Source organism: Pectinophora gossypiella, chromosome 5, assembly GCF_024362695.1.
Source record: "Pectinophora gossypiella chromosome 5, ilPecGoss1.1, whole genome shotgun sequence".
NCBI classification, from domain to species: domain Eukaryota; kingdom Metazoa; phylum Arthropoda; class Insecta; order Lepidoptera; family Gelechiidae; genus Pectinophora; species Pectinophora gossypiella.
Window position 1 is genome coordinate 3,032,492 of NC_065408.1, and position 22,259 is coordinate 3,054,750.

General features: G+C 38.7%; 1 protein-coding gene and 1 non-coding gene across 2 annotated transcripts in view; both read right to left on the bottom strand.

Moving 5' to 3' along the window:
- LOC126366633 (uncharacterized) overlaps window positions 1-22,259 on the bottom strand; it is a 341,274-nt gene that overhangs the window by 243,627 nt on the left and 75,388 nt on the right. Inside the window, exon 2 of the mRNA XM_050009822.1 lies at window positions 15,434-15,642. Within this exon, the coding sequence (XP_049865779.1) occupies window positions 15,434-15,642 (209 nt within the window). The remainder of the gene's footprint in view (window positions 1-15,433; window positions 15,643-22,259) is intronic.
- LOC126367231 (U4 spliceosomal RNA) lies at window positions 11,809-11,941 on the bottom strand. The gene has a single exon (XR_007566461.1). It is a non-coding gene; the product is annotated as a U4 spliceosomal RNA (small nuclear RNA).

Genomic DNA, 22,259 nt, shown 5'->3' on the forward strand with positions numbered 1-22,259 from the left:
AGGACTTTTCAGGCTTGAATCACCTGATTCTCCGAAAACGTAAGATGATTCCGTGCTTCGGAGGGCACGTTAAGCCGTTGGTCCCGGGTATTAGCCGTAAAAACCTAAAAACACCTCCACCAACCCGCAATGGAGCAGCGTGGTGGAGTATGCTCCATACCCCCTCCGGTTGATTGAGGGGAGGCCGGTGCCCAGCAGTGGGACGTATATAGGATGTTTATGTATGTATGTATGTATGTATGGAGTCATCACACCATAAAATAACCTCACCATATCCCAATGAGGTAGTCAGACGTACATCCGCCACAAGATGAATTAACCCGCTTCTCAACAAGCTTTCTGTTAGACCAAGGTGGCGATGAGCCGTATCGTCTATATTGGTCCAGCCAACTGTGTTAGTGAAAACTGTACTTAAGATAAATTAGCAACTCATTTGTGTAGTCCGGACTATGAACCAGCGCTCCTTTGTTACACACCCTAATTCATATCATAATTAAAACACATAATAACGGGTTCTTACCGCGTTTAAATGGAGATATGAGACTCTCGATATTTCGACACTGTTGCAAGTGCCATGATCACGGGATGACTGATGAGATTGGAGTGGAGTAGGTAGATCTATGATTTTTTTATTTATTTTTTATCGAGAGTCTCATATCTCCATTTAAACGCGGTAAGAACCCGTTATTATGTGTTTTAATTATGATAATAACCGCGTAAACTAATTCATATCGTCAATTGTTTATTAATCGATTTTCAAACGTATCGCGCGGTGAGGAAATTCGAAAACGCTGCCACATCTGTGTGTCGATGCCTTGAAAGTGTTGATAAAGTTGTTTGAAAACGAAACACTAACATAAGAGCTAGGTAGATTTTCCTATTGAATAATTGTTACCCCTTTGAAGCGCTTGAAGCTCGGTTGATTGGAAGCAATCATAATTTTACTACCGCCTCCGATAAATTGAGGGGAGGTTCGTGCCCAGTAGTTTTGTGTTTAATTTCATGTTTCTTTTTCGAATAGAGTTATACACGTTGTTTATTTGTATCTTAACATAATCTCGTGACTGGTTTCCCGATTGGGTTAGGCAGAGGTACACTCATCATAATATAATGAACTAACTACCCACCCACACTTTACAGGGGTCTACATCTTAATTTTTAGGGTTCCGAACCCAAAGGAAAACGGAATCCTTTTTTGTCCATTCATCTGTCCGTCTGTCCGCCCGTCTGCCCGTCCGCCCGTCCGCCCGTCCGCCCGTCCGCCCATCCGCCCGTCCGCCCGTCCACCCGTCCGCCCGTCCGCCCGTCCGCCCGTCCGCCCGTCCGCCCGTCCTCCCGACCGCCCGTCCGCCCCTCTGCCCGTCCGCCCGTCCGTCTGTCTGTCTTCCTCGGTGTGTGTTTCGGATTCGCACCAGATTTTTACACATAAGTATTTATTTAAGTAAATTTATTGTTCTCTCATAGTGGAGCAGCGTGGTGGAGTATTTTTTGACGTGACTTATTATAGCTTTGCATCAGATGGCATTAACTACTTGGCCGAAACAAAATAGTCAAGCATTCTTCAATATCATATACGAAATCCGCATCTCACATCTTATCGCGTATAAAAATAATTCGTGTATTCACTCAATTTCATAGAACGTTAAGTTTAGTTATAAAAATTGACACTCGGTAATTTCCTATAGCAACGCTACACTGTAGTCGTTGTTAGAACAATAAAATTTTAACGTCTTGCTACTCAATAGGCCGTTATATCTTTATGCCGTCGTGCATTTATGAGATAAGCCGGCGTTAAAATTCATTCTATACTCACTATAAACATATATCTACGAGTAAGTACGTAAGATTCTTGGTAGCGTAGTTGGATTGGAAATCCAGCTCGGATATAAAGGGGGGTGTTCGGAGTCGGTGTCTATGGTACTTATAATGTATTTTTTTTTGTAATGGACTAAAGTTCAGAAATAAATGATTTTAAATATCATTCATTAATTTTATAACTATGATATTAGCAGTCAAATACTTTCTCTTTAGTATGGAATCGTTACGTCATAATCAAATTATTTTTGGACAGTTCCAATGTAGGTCCATTATTAAAGTAATTAGCTGTATAATTAACTGATACTGCCGTCCGACATTCAGTGATTATCGCCGCAGTCCAGTGATGACTGGGTATTATGGGTAATAGACTGTCGATAGTTTCGATTAGGCGGTAATATCGATATAGTAATGGCTGTATGCAATGATTAGGTGCTTATCGAGTATAGTACGGTCAACAATATGTATAAGTATGTCATACAATTTTGTTAGCCCATAAGGCAATTTCAATGCTATCATAGTCATGGACATCTATGTCTTAACATCTGTCACCATCAACCATTAAGTTGCCGTCATCACTAATTTAAGAACTCTAGCCATAGAGGCAACGAATCAGCTCGCGAAACCAAACACTTCAGGACCCCGATACCGACCCCGCCGGCGTGGTCGGCGATTTCCCTCAATCAGCGCTTATAGCTATCGACCCACTAGGGTCGATTAATTCTTTCAAATATTTTTCCTCTCAGACGACGCTCTGAGGTTCGCGCCCAACTGGGCACCCTCAGGCTTGTTGTCTTAAAAGTTGTACCGTGTGAGAGCCTTTAGCGCTCCCCATTTGTCCGGCCAAGTAATTAATGCCATCTGCGGCAAATCTACAATAAGTAATTTAAAAAAAAAAACGAATTTAAGAGCCACGCTCTTGTCAGTGTAGCATTCTTCGTTCTTGTCTATCAAAGACCAATTCCTTCACCTCCTTATAAGACACGACGTTCGCCTTCTCTTTAATCTGTTCCATGTAAGCCCTTCTTGGTCTTCCCCATCCTTTCTTTCCTTGTAGCTTCCCTTCTATGATGTTTTCAATAAATTCGTCGTGTCTTATTAAGTGTCCACTCACCTTGCCTCTTCTGTTCTCAATAATTATCAATATTTGCCTCTTTTCCCTAGTTGCCATGACTTAAACAATCACGCCAATTTGTACCAACAGGGACGGACCCGCTTAGAGATAATTCTAGTGCATAGCTTTTACACTGTCTCCCAAGATACAGGTTAATTCCTAGTTTGGGAGCGAGCATATCACTGTGTTTTTCTAGATAAGCTACTAATGTTACCCTCTGTAACTGTTCTTCTTATGAGAAATAAATAAATACTTATATTTTTTTTGTTATTTATTCTGCTAACATACGATCGGTCCCTCGACCATAAGCAGTTATGTTATTTTGCCAGTGGGATGCTAGGCATGCCTTTCCAGTGTCAGGTTGCCTTCATTCTGTTTCTTACTGCTGAAGTTTGTCCCAGATATGTTGCCTTTTTAGGGAAATAAATAATTAAATATATATTGTTACTATTATTATACATAGACAAAAATAGCCTATATACGTCCGATCGCTGTGGCACAGGTCTCGCCTCAATCAATTGGAGGGGGTATGAAGCATACTCCACTACGCTGCATCGCTTCGGGTCGGCATAGTAGCCCGGAATCAATCTGAAGCATGGAATCATTTTTAGCGTGGTGGAGTATGCTCCGTACCCCCTCCAGTTGGCAGAAGGAGGGTTGGTGTTAGAGGGCCGTATATATGCTATTTATATCATGTTATATCATGTTGTTTCGATAAAGATAAGTATTTAATTATGACATAAACTTATTTCTTTTTGAACGAAATCCCAAATTGCCAAGAGTCTCGAATTAGGCCAGACAAATTCAACATAAAACCAATATGGCTTCATTCGACAAGGGCGTACCATTAAAAAAGAGCCTATTACTGCAGCCTCTTTCGGTCCACTAGGGTACCCAAGCGATTTGCAATTTTTCGGACAAAAAGCGATTCCATTAGTTACAATGTCATTGATAATAATGTAATCTAATCTCACGACTATATCCCATTTGAGGGTAGTCAGAGGTATATCCATTGTTTCTGAAAATACTTATGTATTTTTGACAATAATGTTTAAAATCAAAACCAAGTTGACAAACTCTACTGCTACACAAACAATATTTGAAGAGTGACAATGATTATCGATTGTTTGATAAAACAAAATATTTTATATCCAGGTATATAAAAAAACCCATCAAGTCATCATGCAAAATCTAGCAGTTATTATGGTCAATAAAATTGTATTGTTTTTGATTTATAATAAATTAAACGTTATAAGAAGTAAAAACAAATCAAATCAAATCAATTTATTTGCGAGAACACATAAAAAACAAAAAAGGTGGTATAATAATTCAAATAACAATAAAATAGACTTGCAGTATCATAAAATATTTCGCTTCTTTCAGCTGATTTTCTACTGGTAACTTCTACATGGTAACCCTACTGGGCCAAATCTAATAAACAGGTTATAGCTTGCAATGAAGGTGTTTCAGTAATCGTTCCAATCCCAAATGAATTGGTTTCGAATTCCAATGGCTGCCATTATAATACGCACTTATTACAGTGACCACACGGCCACATATTAATGGGATACTTGTGGGTTTAACAAGATAGGGGATTTGTAAGTAGATTTTGTTACGGATTGCTTTAATTAATAAGCTTGTGTTTTGGCATTGTGTTAATGACGTATTTCGGATCCCGGGTAAGGCATTTGATTAGATCATAACTAACTGATATTGTGTATTTACCGGGACGAAAACTATAGAGCAGATGTCCTGGGTTCGAATCCTACACACGACACGACACAACACGACACGACGTTCGCCTTCTCCTTAATCTGTTCCATGTAAGCTCTTCTCAATCAATCAATCAATCAATAATACTTTATTGCACAAGAACATATATAAAGGACATAAACATACGAATAAAACATAAGCACAATAGGCGGCCTTATTGCTAAACAGCAATTTCTGCCAGGCAACCTTAGGGTGAAAGAAGATCGGTCTTCCCCTTCCCCTCTTTTCTTGTAGCTTCCCTTCTATGCTTTTTTTTATCTATCTACTCAGCATGTAACGACCTCGGTGGTCCAGTGGTTGAGCGTTGGGCTCACGATCAGGAGGTCCCGGGTTCGAATCCTGGTGGGGACATAACCACAAAAAATGACTTTGTGATCCTTACTTTGTTTAGCCTATAAAGCCTGAGCACCTAAATGTCCGAAAGTAGAATGACCCGTGCTTTAGAGGTCATTGCAGTCGGTCTCGGGTACTATTTACCTCTAAGTATGTAAATGCTACATGAGCAAACTAAAGGGCCCAAGGTATGGGCCTAGTAACCCTGACACCAGGGTCGAAGAGATCGGAAGAGGTCTCACAGCCCAAGCGACAGAAGAAGGCGATTTACCTTGGATCAGAGTCTCCTACGTTACGTGTCGCAAACCCATAGCCCACCCACTGGCGGGTCGCGAGGGAATATGAAGTGGGTACTGTATATGACACACCAACCGACCGAGCCAACTTTGTTTGTTATTTGAAAAGTCCTTTATTCATATTGGTAACGGTTAAATTTCCAACAAATGCGTCCCGAGTTTATAAACTTCAATTAGATGGGTCGCAAAACAAACCACTTTGGGACCCACTGCCCCTAGACGATAGACAGCTCGTATTCTGTATTTATATTCTCAATCATCATGCAAAACCCAAAATTCGTTTTTGGAAAGACGTTCCAAAGACATAAGGGCCAAAAACACGCGTTAATTCGGATCTATTTGTACCTATACAGGGTGTTAGAGACACCGTAGCGAATTATTTCAGGGATGATTCAGACTATGATTCTGAGTTGAGTTTGGTTAGGACATTACAGGCTGATCACCTAATTGTCCGAAAGTAAGACAATCCGTGCTTGGGAAGGCACGTTAAGCCGTTGGCCCCGGTTACTACTTGCTGATGTACTCGTAAGTATGTAGTCGATACATGAGTCATGTCAGGGACCTTTGTCGGCTCAATAATAACCCTGACATCAGGGTTGATGAGGTTGGTATTCACTCCACAACCCACACGATAAAAAGAAGAAGACTCTGAGTTGATATCAAGTGAAATTTGAAATTTGCTGAGTGAGGCCCTTTTATCTCAGGACGTCCACCACCACCTTATGATCATTTCGACGAACATCCGTCTTGCTTTTTGTAATTGTTTTGTGGATGATGTTATTGTCTTTTTTTTTTGTGTGGACCTTTTATAATAAACTATTTCTATTCCATTATATTCTAAATCCTTGAATGATTAAATGATTAAAGAAAAGGTTAACGTCGTGTCTTATAGGGAAGTCAAGGAATTGGCCTTTGATAGACTGGAATGGAACTTGCTACACCGACAAGAGCGTGGCTCTTAAATTAATGATGATGATATTCTAAATAAAAATAAGTAATTAAAAAGAAGATTTTCTAGAAACTAACAATCACAGTGTCACTAATATCTATACGTGCCCGTACAACTACTTGTACGTACTTACATGCTGTAAGTGACATCGTAACGAATACTGAGGAAGATGATTCAGCTCATGATTCTGAGTTAGTCATCATCATCATCATCATCAGCCCATTAACGTTCTCACTGCTGGAGCACGGGCTTTCCCTATGGACGGATAGGGAGATAGGGCCTTAAACCACCACGCGGGCCCAGTGCGGATTGATGGTTATTAACGACTGCTAATGCAGCCGGGACCAACGGCTTAACGTGCCTTCCGAAGCACGGAGGACCTCGAGATGTAAACTTTTTTTTTTTGTGGTCACCCATCCTATGACCGGCCTTTGCGAAAGTTGCTTAACTTCAACAAACGCAGACTAATCGCGTTAACTGCTGCGCCACCGAGCTCCTCAAGTTAGTATCAAGTAGGATTTTCCATCGCAAAAATAAAATTGAAAATAAAGGAAAAACACAAAAGTAGATTGGCGACAGAAAATTCCACTTGATATTAATTCAGAGCCATGAGCTGAATCATCCCCCTCAGAATTCGGTTCGGTGTTACTGAAATCCTGTACAACGCCTTAACAGAAACAATTTTGTCAAAGCACCTTCCCTACCAGCATTATCCTTTATAGAGGCATTAGAGACCCACGGATCTTGTAAATTACTATAATAGGTACAATATTTAGATTGCGTAAGTACATATTCTATATTGTGGTAGAGAAGCAGGAAAGGGCTTGTACTTTGGGAAACAAATATTTGAAAGGGACCACTGGATTATCTAACGCCTGCAACGGAATTAACCAAGCATCGAAAGTTTGGAACTCCACCTTTAAAATTGCCGGAGGCGAAGTATTTACACGGTCTGTTTCTGGGTTGTTCCTGTTACAAGGTTTACCTTTATAGCTACAAAAAAGCTACAAAAAAAATTGTTACATGGTGGCCGAGACTTCCCATTAAGTAATCCTAGGATACTTGTGGCGGGAATGTTTCGCAATTCCCAAGGGGTAGGTACCTACAGTTTGTGAGTTAAGAAAAGTAATTACAATTATGACTTCAAGAAAACATGACGTAATTAAGTAGGTGTAACTTAAAGATTTTCAAAGTAAAATAAAACTAAATACAAAATTTTGTCCATAGCACTATAAATGTGTATATGTGTGTGTGTGTGTGTGTGTGTGTGTTTGTGCGTATGTATGAGTGTGCGTGTGTGTGAGTGTGTGTGTGTGAGTGTGTGTGTGTGTGTGTGTGTGTGTGTGTGAGCTAAAGAAGTAGACGAGATCGCTTTAGTTAATAAGGCCACCAATTGGGTATTTGACTAAGTGAGTCGTGGATGACTCGTGGTAGCCCAGTTGATAGAACGCTTGTCTCTTACTTTGAGGTCGCAGAATCGAATCCAGCACGGACCTAAACCAATGATTGTCGATATTTTTTTTAATTCATGTTTGGATCATAAGTTATTATCACGTGCTCAGCGGTGAAGGAAATCATCGCGACGAATTCACATTCCCGAGAAATGTATTTTTCGGATGTATGTGATCTAACCTGTATTGGGCTGGTTTTCCATTCGCGGGTTGGAAGGTCAGACAGGCAGTCGCTACGCCACTACATACAAACATCAGTAAGTACTTTCGGATAATCGCGCGATATGGTATGTCTCCACCGGGATTCGAACCCGGGACCTCCTGATCGTGGGCCCAACGCTCAACCACTGTACCACGGAGATCGTTTCAGGCTGAGTAGATAGATAAACACTTCTAGTAAGTATAGATGTGATAGGTAGTTAACGTTTGAATCTAGTTCTTTACTGCTAACAACCCAGCATGTTTCTAAGAAAATATATTTGGCGGATCGAACTTAAGGCTAGCGGCGTGGCCGCAAGCTATTTTTCGGGTCAGCGCATTTGTATTAAATTTTCCCAACTTTCTTGGCAGTTGTAAGCCTTCTAGTAGAGCCTGTGGACCCTCTAGTTTCACGGTACGATAATTGAATAGATAAGTTAAGGGTAACAAGATATTTATATAATTCTTACAAGATTTTTCGTACAATGAACTACCTTTGTCTCGATTGAAAACAATTGGGTAATTCCTTAGGTCAAAGATAAACCAGCCCAATACAGGTTAGGTCACATACCTCCGAAAATATATTTCTCAGGATTTTATGTTTCCTCACGATGTTATCCTTCACCGCTGAGCACGTGATAATCATTTATAGTCCAAACATGAATTCGAAAACAAATTCGATAGACATTGGTTTAGGCCTGTGCTGGATTCGAACCTGAGATCTCAAAGTGAGAGGCAAGCGTTCTACCAACTGGGCTACCTCGGCTCCTTACGTAGTGGTATCGTTTATTCTATAGTTGTGGTTAAGTCTATCTATCTATTTACTATATACTGGAACGTATTTATGTGTGTGTGTGTGTGACACGTCTAACCACAACCAAAGGCCGATATCAGTTGCTAGAACTAGGGGATTAAATAAGACACATCAAAGCGATTCATGTAAAAAAGCAAAATCGCGGTGTGACATTAAGTGCGCAATGCAAACCAATGTTAAATAGCAATTTTGCTTTTTTAGATAATTGCTCCAATTTTAAACCCCCCTATACTAAAAAGATTTATCCATATCGACTCAATTTGTTTTTAAAACGACCAATTTATCTCTTCCTGATATTGGTTTGTTCTGGCAAAATTGAAGTGTTTCTTGGAACTCATAAATTTTATGATTATTGTTTTCATTGGGTCACTTTTCTGTCGATAATGACAACCTGTGAAATATACGGCAATACCGGGCTTTTCATTACCAGCGTTACCATTATCCGTAATATAATATTATTACAACTTCAGTTTTCCAATGAAATCGTAGAGAACACGACCTGGTTTGTCAATGTTATTATGAAAACCGTAAAGTAATTTATGCAAAACGAGAAATAGGTATACTAATAAAGTTGATAATATGAAGTGAAAAAAAAATGATTGCAATGAAACGAAACGTAATATTTCTATGTACACATATCATCATCATCATCAGCCCATTAACGTCCCCACTGCTGGGGCACTGGCCTTCACTATGGATGGATAGGGAGATCGGGCCTTAAACCATCACGCGGGCGCAGTGCGGATTGATGGTTATTAACGACTGCTAATGCAGCCGGGACCAACGGCTTAACGTGCCTTCCGAAGCACGGAGGAGCTTGAGATGAAAACTTTTTTTTGTGGTCACCCATCCTATGACCGGCCTTTGCGAAAGTTGCTTAACTTCAACAACCTACGTATCATACAAATTAGTACGTTAGTACGTAGTCGTTACATGAATCATGTCAAGGGCCTATGGCGGCTGGTATATGGCGGTTGATGGGGTTGGTAATCCACCTCACAATCCACACGAAAGAAGAAGATATAAATTGGTAACTTCTTTCTTGTCTTTCCGTCACTGCTGAGAATCGTGATTGTATGTAATCTTTCTCCACTAGGTTCATTCCTGTGCCATATTTAAAGCTCTTTGTAGTCCCCTGTTTGACCTGGTCCACCCGTTTAACCAGTGCTTTTCCTCTAGCACTCTTACTCTCAATCTCGCCAAGAACTTAAGGGTGTCGGATCCCTCGCTAAATACGTTTCGGCTGTAAGTGGCGTAAGTGTAGGTACATCATTGCGTGATCGAATTTATTATTTTTGTCATAGATAAACTAAGCTACACGAGCTCAAAATCTTTTCGCCACTACTTTAAGGTCTAGAGAACCTACAAACGATAAAAAATATAATATAAACCCTTCCTATTTTCTTTAGGTTTACTCTGGGTCTGAAGTTATCGACAACTTCTTATTTAAATGTTGTTTTCATTACTTATTATAATAAACTTTCAATATAATCAAAAGAAAATAGATTATTACATTATTGGTAATTTGATATGATGTTGTTGTCTTTTTTTTGTGTGGCGTCCTTTTATAAAAAACTATTTCTATTCTATTCTATTACTTTACCTCTTGTGGCACAACTAAAACGAAGCCTCAGAAATAAACTAAATTATTTACGTTTTATGCTGAATCAAGAAGACTTTAGTAACATGTCACATTAACTTTTTTGAGAAATTTGGCTGTAAGCGTGCCGGTAGCACCCTGAGGGCTGTGATCTTAAATTTTGTAAGTACCGGGTGATTCTCAACGCTTCTTATTTGTCCGGCAAGTCGTTAATGCTATATGCAGCAAATCTACGAGCAGTCAACATATCAGAAACATAAACAGCTTATATACCCACTGCTGGGTTTCGGCCTCCCCTCAAGCTTGGAGCATCCTCCATCACGCTGCTTCACTGCGGGTTGGTGGAGGAGTTTTTTTACGGCTAATATCCGCGACCAACGGCTTAATGTGCCCTCCGAACCACGGAATTAGCTTACTTCTTCGGACTATCAGGTGGTTTAAGCCACGAGAACTTGTTCTGTTGCTACGAGAAGTCACGTCAAAAAGAAACTAGTAGTAGTGTGTCTATACCCTTATCTGTTTACCAGCTAAATCTGTTGATACTAAAAATATGTCAGTAAAAATTATACGCCTCCAGTTACTTATTTATATGAAATGCGAATGTTTTTAGTGAGCATCGTAAAGGAACGTTACAATGGTAGATAGTAAAACGGAACGCTCTGGCGACCAATAAAATCGTGTTTATTGTTAGTCGTTAAATGAATAGGCTTGGAATGGGGCAGGTTGTTTTGCGATCAGAAGTATTTAAAGACAAACGCAGCGAGAAAATTTTGGTGAAAATTAAAAAAAAACTACAATTTCATTGTATAAGTATTACTAGCGACCCGCCTCAACTTCGCTCGGGTGCAATGCTGAGGAAAAATGAAATTATTTACGACATCACATTAAAAACTTCAAAAATAACAGTATTTCTCCACTATTTAATGGATGTTATTGTACATACAAACCTTCCTCTTGAATCACTCTATCCATTAAAAAGACTGCATCAAAATCCGTTGCGTAGTTTTAAAGATTTAAGCGTACATAGGGATATAGGGACAGAAAAAGCGACTTTGTTTTATACTATAATTTAATTTAATTTAAATTCTTTATTCAAGTTACTAGGACTCAAAATGTGTTAATAACAAAACTTATATACTAGGTTATATACTATGTAGTGATAATATAAAAACGGTCGCTGATACTGGACTTGGATAATGAGTTATTCATTTGCAGTGCAGTTTTCACTAACACAGTTGGCTCGACCATCATTAGACGGCGATACGGCTCGCCGTATCACGTTGGTCTAACAGAAAGCTCACTAATGTGTGGGTATATATAGTTCATCTTGAGGTGGATGTTCCTTTGACTACCCCAATGGGGTATAAACTATAGTCCTGAGCTTATGTTATTTTATATTGTTAGAATTTGTGTTTATTTTTTTATTCATTTATTGACAACATGACAGTTATAATATACAATTAAACTTACATTTAAATATACATAATTATTGACTTAAATCAGCTTCTTTACAATAAAACAAAAAGAAAGTTTTAAAATAGCAATAATTGCATCTCGATTTGACCTCATCGGTTACGATATTACCTCTGCGCAAAGTTAAAGTATTATTGTTACCTCCTCCGGTTGATGGGGAGGGCTGTGCCCTGCAGAGGGACGTATATAGGGTGTCTCTGTTATGTATCATTTGTGGGTTTGCTCACTCCATTATATAAAGTGTGACGCATATTTTTCATCCTGTAAAATTACTTTGTAGCGTGTATTCTTTTATATTAAACAATTTCTATTCAATTCTTTTCTACATATGAAAATCAATGGTCCCGATTCCCACTGACACCTCCTAATTTTATTTTAGATTATATCTGTCGTTTTCTTATCTGCCGAAAAGGAAGGAGACGTATGATTGACAAGGGTTAATTTATAGAATAACCCGGGCGAATCAAATAGGTATCTCGTTGGTATGCAAACCATTTGATGTGTCAACTTAATTAGATCGAATTATTGGCCAATGTATATTTTTAGAGCGTTGTTTTAGTATTGTGCCTAAAATTGACGTGTGTTCTATTTTATGCCTGTCGATTACCCATCCCTTTCCTTTTCGGCGGATAAGAAAACGACAGGTATAACTTAAAATTAGATGGTGTTTACTAGAACAAGCAACATTATCTATAAGTATGTTACAGAAACTTAGGGAAGTCAGACCAAACTTCCAAACAGGTTAATACTAAAGTTATAAAGTTATGATACCCTAACTAATAATTTTTCCAGATAACTTTATCTGACCAAACAGTTTGAAACTAGCAATATTATCTTCGGAGCACTTTTAATGTCATATTTAAGTTTGATACACTCAGACCCGGGAAAGGGTAACAAGCAGTGATATGCCGTTTCTGGATTCCAGTCATAGAGGCGGCCAATCAGCTCGCGACAACGAATACTTCAGAACTCCGACACCGACCCGGCGTGGTCAACAATTTCCCTCATTCAGCGTTTATCACTATAATATATTATAATATCCCACGGTCCTAGCCAAATATGTTTTGAGGTAAAAAGAAAATACTTAATGTATGTGCTAGTACTTATTTCAGATTTTCTTTTAAATAATTTAAATTAATATATTCGTTTTAAAAATAAAATTAATACCATATTACGAATATAATTTTCCTTAAGTAACATGTAATGTCAACTTCACTTTCTCTGATTGTTTGTCTTTTCAGGTATAGTTTTTTGTTTCTCTTTGACAGTCAGACTCTAGTTTTTCACCCTGTAGCGGCATATGGGTTGTGGTGATAAGTACAACTTAGTTCCTAGAATGTACGATCAAAGAGCTGCGAACACTGAGCCCAGCGAATTATTTGTAAACAGTGGTGAAAATATGAACCATTAGTTGTCATAATTATAAAATTTATATTTTTCTAGGTGTTTTTGGTCTATTATAGAAACGACATGTAACCAGAAGGTCTTAAGTGCAACCAGTTAATTTATTACTTAGCAAGAACCTGATTGGAATTTTGCACCTTATCTTATACCTAAGTAATAAGTTCGCCCTTGTCTAAAATAATAATTCTATATTCAAAATCTTCAATCTTTAAAATGCATAAAATTACAACTTGTTTTACCACTGGACACAATTTAAAGAATATTTTTCCAAAGGCCGTTTTTCGCTGAGCCAGCACTTTAGTACTTATTTTAATGAATAAGATTCCAACTTAAATTCTGTAGTTGGCTGAAAAGTTTAAAGTAGTTTCATGAAAAATGCGACGAGTACAAAATTTGTTAGTGCTCTTGTACTCCGTAATAAATTTAATAAAAAATGCGTTTTTATTTTTGAAAACTGTTGTTTTGTAATTAAAATATGCAAAAAGTACCATCTTAACGAAGATTTTAACTGTAAAATTCTTTAAATTGGCGTCATTTCCTTTGAAGTAAATGAACATTGAAAACACAAAGGAAATTTTATTGCGACGTAGTAAATAAAACGCAAATGCTTTGAATTAAAAATGACAAAAAGCAGTTATTACCTTCTGTGAGTGGAGTAAGAAACTTCGAAGTTAAAAACAATTCACAAAGAGCAAAATTACATCGAAAAATATCTGAGTCGGACGGGACTTGAACCTGGAGTTCTTGGCAGGACGGCACTAGTCCTCCTCCTGTCCATGCGAAATTTTCGATCTATGTATAAACGACAACGTCGACCCATTGGTGTAATGTTTAACACGCTCCTGCCGGCTTCCGAAGAACTGCAGCTTCAAGTCCCGTCCGAGTCTGAACTTTTTTCGATTTCATTTTCTCCTTGTGAATTTCATTAAGTGCAATAAAAAAAAATTAATCAAATAATATTTTGTGGTCAAGACAAGCCATATTTTGGCTCGTATATTCACAAATTATTATTTATTTATTCACTGTTTTAAGTTTACGCGGTTATTATCATAATTAAAACACATAATAACGGGTTCTCATATCTCTATTTCAAACGCGGTAAGATCCCGTTATTATGGTTTTTAATTACTTATTTATTTATTAATTTACATTTCACGACTTTACAGTGTAGAAGCGCCAATTCGCCGTGAAACTTTCAATATAAACAATATAAAAACATATATTATATATATATATATTACACATATATTATGAAGGGAGTATAATCACTAATGTAATTCATTTACGCCGGCCGATCACACTATGGACGCGTTTTTGTGCGTATTCGACTCTTGCGTTCACGCATGAACTCTGGGATATGACTACCATATCCTATCCAGGGTGCGTAATCTCATAAAACAGAATCAAATTCGTACGAAATCCTGTTCAAAGTGCGACTGCCCTTATTATTCTAGAAAGATCCGAGTGTCTCCACAATACACGGCACATTTTCCTCGACGACAAGTTGGAAAAATAAACTCATTTTGTTTTCACCGACCCATTTTCCTAGCCATTAATGACGTCAGCGGCCTTCTAGATTCCTTGTTGTAAACAACTTCCAAATAACAAGCCAGATAATTTGTATTTCTATCTATTAATAGAGCCTGTCCGTGCTTCGGAAAGCACGTTAAGCCCCGGTTACTACTTACTGATGTAAGTTAGTACTTAGTCGTTACATGAGCCATGTCAGGGTCCTTTGGCGGCTCAATTGTAACCCGGACACCAGGGTTGATGGGGTTGGTAATCCACACTCACTCATCCACACTCACAACCCACACGATAGAAGAAGAATAGAGCCTGTAACCACCTACTTATCATCATCATCATGTTCTTCCCAAGGTCTCAAACTTTCTTCATACTTAATTCTAAATCGGTTGAGTGGTTTAAGCCTGGAAAGGTACTAGACAGACAAAGTCACTTTTGCATTTATAATATTAGTGTGGATTTATGTATATTTGATTTTACCCATATACAAAAACTCACGACTATCTTCCATCGCGGTAAGCATATACTATAAATTCCATTTGCTTCGATCCTCACACATTACTCTTGCTTCCTCCACATTCATCAATCGGTTTATACACGCACTCTGATTCAGAGTAGATTGTACTAAACCTTTTCTAAGGACACCTCCAATTTGGCCGTATAAGTATCAAATTATCAAGGGTACTCACATCAACATCAATTCCAGGGACAGCGAATATCCTCGTGAAAGGATACTCTTTGGGGAGGTAACTAAAGAACTCTTGGCGACCCCTGTACCACTTCACGCTGTACAAGGTTTCGTTGCCTTCTAGTTTCCACGTGCAGCCCAGAAGTACCGTGTCACCAAGTCTGACTGCCGACGGTGCTATCATCTGGACCTCCTTGAGGGCTATGGTATCTGAAACAAAGAGGAAGACTCATTAGAACAGTCACGATTGCAAACTCAAACAGGCGCTCTTGCTATGGATTCTATTGAATTTGGTAAATAAATAACATAAAAAGCCTATATACGTGTTACTGCTGGGCACTGGCCTCCCCTTAATTAACTGGTGGATACGGAGCATGCAGTTTGGTCCTGAGATACCAGCCACACTTTCACCAACCCGCACTGGAGCAGAATGGTGGATTTGGTAGAAGATGCTTTTTGTTTGACGTGACTTCATCTAGATTTTTTCCAAATGGAATACTTGGACGGACAAATAAGAAGTGCTGAGGTACGTCTGAAGAAGTCAATCTGAAAGAAGGATTCGAATAGGGTTACCATTTTGAAATTGGAATCTTTTTTAAATATCTCAAAAAAAGATGCGTGCCTCATGGCATTGTCAGAAAGATTCCAATTTCAAAATGGTAAGCCTACTGGAATCCTTCTTTCAGATTGACTTCTGCAGACATCAAATATCACATAATATTACTATTCCCGAGAACGTAGGCAGAAGTGTACGTATAGTGTAGTGAAGTGTATATGTAGTATATACACCCAGCCCTCCCATGTAATACCAATGAAGTACCAATTCTTATGCTATCGTGTGGGTTGTGAGGTGAATTACCAATCTCATCAACCCTGCTGCCAGGGTTATTATTGAGCCTCCAAAAGCTCCTGACATGGCTCATGTAACGATTACTTACTTGCATCAGTAAGAAGTAACCGAGACCAACGGCTTAAGGCGAAGCAATCATCTTACTTTTTGGACAATCAGATGATCAGCTTGTAATATCTCAACCAAACTAGAGATCAAAAAGTGATTTTTGTGATATGTCCCCACCGGGATTCGAACCAGGGACCTCCGGATCGTGAGCCCAACGCTCAACCACTGGACCACCGAGGTCGTACTACCAATGCGATAGAATCGTCGAATATACTCCGATCAATTGTTCTCTTGGGGTTAGATTTATACTCATTTAGGGTCAAACTACAAAGAGATCTAATTTGCAATCCCAATATTGTTTTAAAGCACAAAGGAATAAGTAAGTGTCGTAGGCAGATTTCAATTATGGCGCAGTCGACTCCAGTAACTTAATATCTTGCGGTAGAACCGTATTATTTGTAACCGATACCAATAGGGATCGGTATTAATAATAATAGCATTTAATTTACGACCGTATTTACACGGAAAGCCAGAATTAGTTTTGCCGATTATTTTTCCTGGTAATTGTTATGGGAGTATTCGTAAATATATTCGTAGTATATATTATATGTATATATGTCACGGTAAGAGTGAATAATTGAAGATTATTAATAATTATCTATTATTATAAATAATCACCGAAAGTCGAGGTTTAAGTGATAAATTAATCGCATTTGTCGGTATTTATTAATAATTTAACCCTAGTAGTGATAAATGTAATAAGTGGCCAAGGGTTGCGGGGCGGGGCGTTGTGTGCGACGTGCGAGAGGTGCGAGGGGATGCATTTTCATTATGTCAACCTAACCTAACCCGCTTGTCGCTTCGCTCTTCGTTAACCAAAGCGAGTGCCAGAAGCGAATCTCAAAATAAATTCACTTAGGTTAGCGAGGAGCGGAGCAACGAGCGGGTTAGGTTGACATAAATACAGCGCACGAGCCGAGCGAGCGAAGCGAGCGTGCCGCGGCAGCGGCCGGCGCGTGCCAGAAGCGACTTTAGGGCGTTTCTCACGTTAATATACCTACATCACTTATTATTAATAATTACTACTAAAATTAAAAAAAATCGATCGTTTATTCACCTTTACCAAAACATGTGGTTATTATTAATAATTTTCAATTAATCAGATTTGCCGTAACACATATATTCGTAATATTCGTATATTGGAGAAATATTTTGGCATGTATATGTTCAATTACGAAAAAATATCATGTAGCACAGAAATGAAATGAAAACTTATTGTCATAAATATAGTAGGTTTATACGTATAGATGGAAGTAATGTTTTTAGCGCTCAGCACATTTATTCATATTGTGACATACAATAATAATTACATAAGGTAATTACAAATATACTATCCCTAAAAAAACCTATTTATAAACTTAAAAACTTACTTAAGCTATAAAACTGCCCTATAACCAGTTTTTGATTTGGGATCGAAACTTTAGAAGGGGTAGCTCTTTAATATGGGAACGAATAGCGTTATAATATAATATTATTATGTTCTCACACAAATAGAATGTCAATTTTTATAATAAACTGTAGTTCTAGGAGTAAACACATAACAGTCTATATACGTCCCAATGCTGGTCACAGGCTGGAGCATACTACACCTCACTGCTCCACTGCGGGTTAGTGTTTAACGGCTAATAGCGAGGACCAACAGCTTAACATGCCCTCCGATTTTTATTACAAATTATTAGCATGTTTTACGAACAATCACCATGAAAAATAAATATTCCAGCCAGCGCGAACTGTCAGATCAAATATTCGAATTAGACGAAAGAATGTCAGCGTCCAATTTCAAAATTCGAACATATTATAAACTAAACTAATACGTAATAAAAATAAAAACAACGGTCCGCGCGCTGCCTTTACGATTGAAGTTTAAATTTTGTTCGAGGAGGGGTGAGGTAAACCTAGCTCAGACTCTGGTGGGGCGCAGAGAGTTGCCGTTCTATACGTAGTATTATTCCTCACGAAAGTTAACCCGAGTAGATTTCACTACACCACCTGCGCTACGTAGACACAATTACATATAAATCGGGGACGCGTCGGTGTCCTAATTGTGTTAGGCGCAGTCGTCGCTTGATGTAATGTAATTGTTTGCGGTCAGAGCGTTCATTACTGCCACATTTGTTGTGTTGGGTGGAGCTGAGTGCTAGCGGGAGCGATTTTTGCATCATTAAAGTAAAAAGTGGGGAGAGGCGGTGGATTGGCCATGTCCTTTGAATACCTGTGGAGCACCCGTTCCGACGAGCTGTGACCTGGTGTGCGCGTGGAAAACGCAAAAGGGGGCGGGCCAAAGAGACCTGGCGACGTTCGGTTGACCGAGAGTTGAAAACTCTCGGCATGTCACGGGAGCAAGCTACAGAGGCTGCAAAAGATCTCGAGGAATGGAAATCTGTTTAAAATAAATATTTTTTAAGACCACACAATTTTATCTAGACTTGTACTACCTTGTCGATTGCTAGATTTTTTAAACATAAGTTACGAGGCACTTACTGGTTTTCCCGTATCATATTGTACATCAATGGTGTTCACTAAGAACCTACACTAGCGCTGGCGGAGGCGTAAGGTGAGCTTAGGACTAGTTTGAAAGAAGTCATTAGACAAAAGTCACTGAAGTTTGGCAAAGGAACTCAAATCGAACGAACAAAATCTTTGAATATAAGTATCCATAACTTTTTAGCGAAATTTCGCTTTTAATGTAACCGCAACTTAAGAACAAATATGCGCAGCGTGATGGCAGTAACAGGAAAATACGTTTCTCTTGAAATGTTTTTGTAGGATACGTTGTGAAATTGATTTACTGCGTTATTTCGGCCCTTATATTGGCGAAGGGCAGTAGATTCAATCAAACTTGCTGTACGGAACTTCGTTATAGTTATCCAAACATTCATTAGGGAAACAAAATAATTGTCCAAAAACGAGTAAGAAAAATAATGGTTAAATTGGATATTTTTGCGATGGCAGAAAAATAAGTCAAGAATTTACGATCCGTTATTACGGAACACCGCTATTGCGGTGTTCGTAGAAAGCGTGACATACATTGTAATCTCACCGGTTAGAATCGCGGCTTGGGTTCTAAACCTAAATTCGACGTTAGAGTTTGAATTCATGTTTAGATCATAGATGATTGGTATCAAGTGGTTTCCAGGATAAGTTATTTAATGGCAATGGGCTCATCCCTATTCCGAAGCAGAGAGCCGTGGTAGCCTAGTTGGTAGAACGCATGCATTTAAGGTCGCAGTTTCGAATCCAGCACAAGACAATAATTATCGAATTTGTTTTCGAATTCATGTTTGGATCATAAATGATTATCATGCGGTGAAGGAAAACATCGTTAGAAAACCAATATTCCTGAGGAATGCATTTTCGGAGGTATGTGACCTAATGTTTTTGGGCTGGTTTTCCCTTCACGGGTTGGATAGTCAGACAGTCCCTTTTTTAAAAAACCGGACCTGTTAAATCTTCAGGTTAGGTAAGCGGGCTCTGTGAAAAACGGATTTCCATTCGATTTAAACATAGCTGGCTGGTCGGTCTTTGGCCAGTTAACTTTAGACGTTATTTAATCACTAAAATACGCGCGATCTTTTAATTTTTACATATTTCCTCGCGATAAGGCCGCCATTTGCCATGTACTTAGTTAAAAGTCATTTGTAAATGTTTTCTTATATTTTGAAGCAAAAAATTACATTTGTATTTGTAAATTACGTTGGAAGCAAATGTCTAGTGGTTGGCACTAAATAGCACTAAAAAAAAAGCGATGATTGACCAGCACATGAAATTTAAATACGCCGAAAGAACGGCCATTCTGAAGCGCACAAAAGGAGTAAAATAGTAGACAATTATTGTTGAATAAATATAAAAGCAAAGAATCCCGTTTACTTTGCTGTGTCGACGTTAAATTTGCAAATGGAACTCATTACGCAAACGTCTCGTCCGTCTGTTAAAGAAATATGTACTTGTTTTTCGTATGTTACGATCACTGTAAAAGGCATCTTATCTTTAACCTACTTCATTAATACAGTTCTTTGATCTATAGTTACTTTTAAAGATTCACTCAATTTATACATGAAGGAGTTCGGGCGTCAGTTACAAGAGAGTGGATGTGATGCATATATACACATAAACAGCCTATACACGTCGCACTGCTGGGCACAGGCTTCCCTCAAACCAGAGGGGGTATGGAGCATACTCCACCACGCTGCTCCGCTGCGGGTTGTGAGCTTCGGGTCATATCTGATGTTAAAGTTGTCCATCGCTGTAGGAGCCCGTTCTTAGTTTAAGACTGAACACCCACTTAATATAGTTGATAAGGTAAGTTAATGAAAGATGCGAGTGCAATAGTAGACGATAATTATTTAATTATTTAGTTTACAAAATAGAATTGAGGTAGAGTATCGCTTACGTTGAGATTAGTTATTACACTAACGATTATTACTAAGTGAAATAGTCACGCAGCCTGAAAGTAGGTTGTGCGTGACGTAGGTAAACTCTGTGAGTTTCGAGACCGTACAATCGCCATTCAACACGGTTTGTCATGGGCAACTTTGCGCAGGATGAGGCGGGGGTGCGGGGGAGAAGGCTGTTAGACCAAGCAGGGACCACTACTACAATTTTTTTTGACATATTGCAATAGTTATGTACAATGCTTTGGCACTTCAGTAGTAGTAATTAATTCTGTATACGTATTCTATTAGATTTTTCTATTATATTAACTAACTACATTTAACATGGAAAACTATTTTAACGGGTCAATGGCCCCGATTCCTGCAGACACATCCTAATTTTCTTTCAAGTAATACCTTTTATAGGTATACACTTTCTTATCCGCCGAAAAGGAAAGGGACTAAGAATTGACAACTGTTAATTTTAAAATAAATGAATAAATAATCCGGGAGAATAAAATAGGCATCTCCCTCGTATGCAACCCGTTTGAAGTTTGCGGTCAACTTAATTATGTCGGGTTATTGGCCAATATAACATTTTGGAAGGTTTTTTTTTTGTTTAGCAACCGTGGTTACTAGATGACTGACCCAACGTTTGTCATTGCAAGGTGTTGTAGGTATAATTACCCTCACTTCACTACTATTTTTACCCGACTTCGACTAATCAAAAATGTGGTTTATGTGTTTGACCGCTATGTATGGATGTATGTCTATATGCGTCTATATGAATTCACGTCTTTCCCTCAGCGTTACAGATTCCGATGTGGTAGAAATTTTAAATTTAGTTATTTTTGACGTTCAAAAAGCGCTAACTTTGTAAGCCAATTTTGAAAAATAAATATTTTTGAATTTGCACGTCCCAACCGAATTTCTAAATCACCTCTCAGAGTTTAACAAATGAGGTGTCACTAGAAGCGCCTTTATTGTTCAGTGGTGGCTATGTTACGTCACGGTAAATTCAATGTGGCTACTTGATTGATTTCTGAATTGATTGGCCCCAATTTTCAAATTCCTTCAGACCTTGACTTGGTTTATAGAACCCTTGGGACTAAGCCGGGTCAGTATGCTAATACTTTACGAAGTTAAAGTAAATTTCACAAAGAGGAAAGAAGATTTATAAGTCTTCTGAAGGGCAAAGGATTAATTTTAACTTTCACATTTACAAGTTAGATGTTGATGTCCTCAAGATGGCTTTTACTGGCTACTGGGTCGGACAAATGGAGAAAACACAGGTCTTTTAATCTTTTTTTTATAAACAAAACCTACTTGACTGCGCTGCCTTGAAATAAGAGACCCCCTCCCCACACACACACACACTTGCGTCTTTCGAGCGACGCAAGCGCCGCGCACGCCTGGCGTTCGGCAGCCGGCCAGCGCTCGCGTCTCGTCACCGCGATGTCGACGTCACGACGATGCTCGAAAGACGCTAGTGTGGGGGG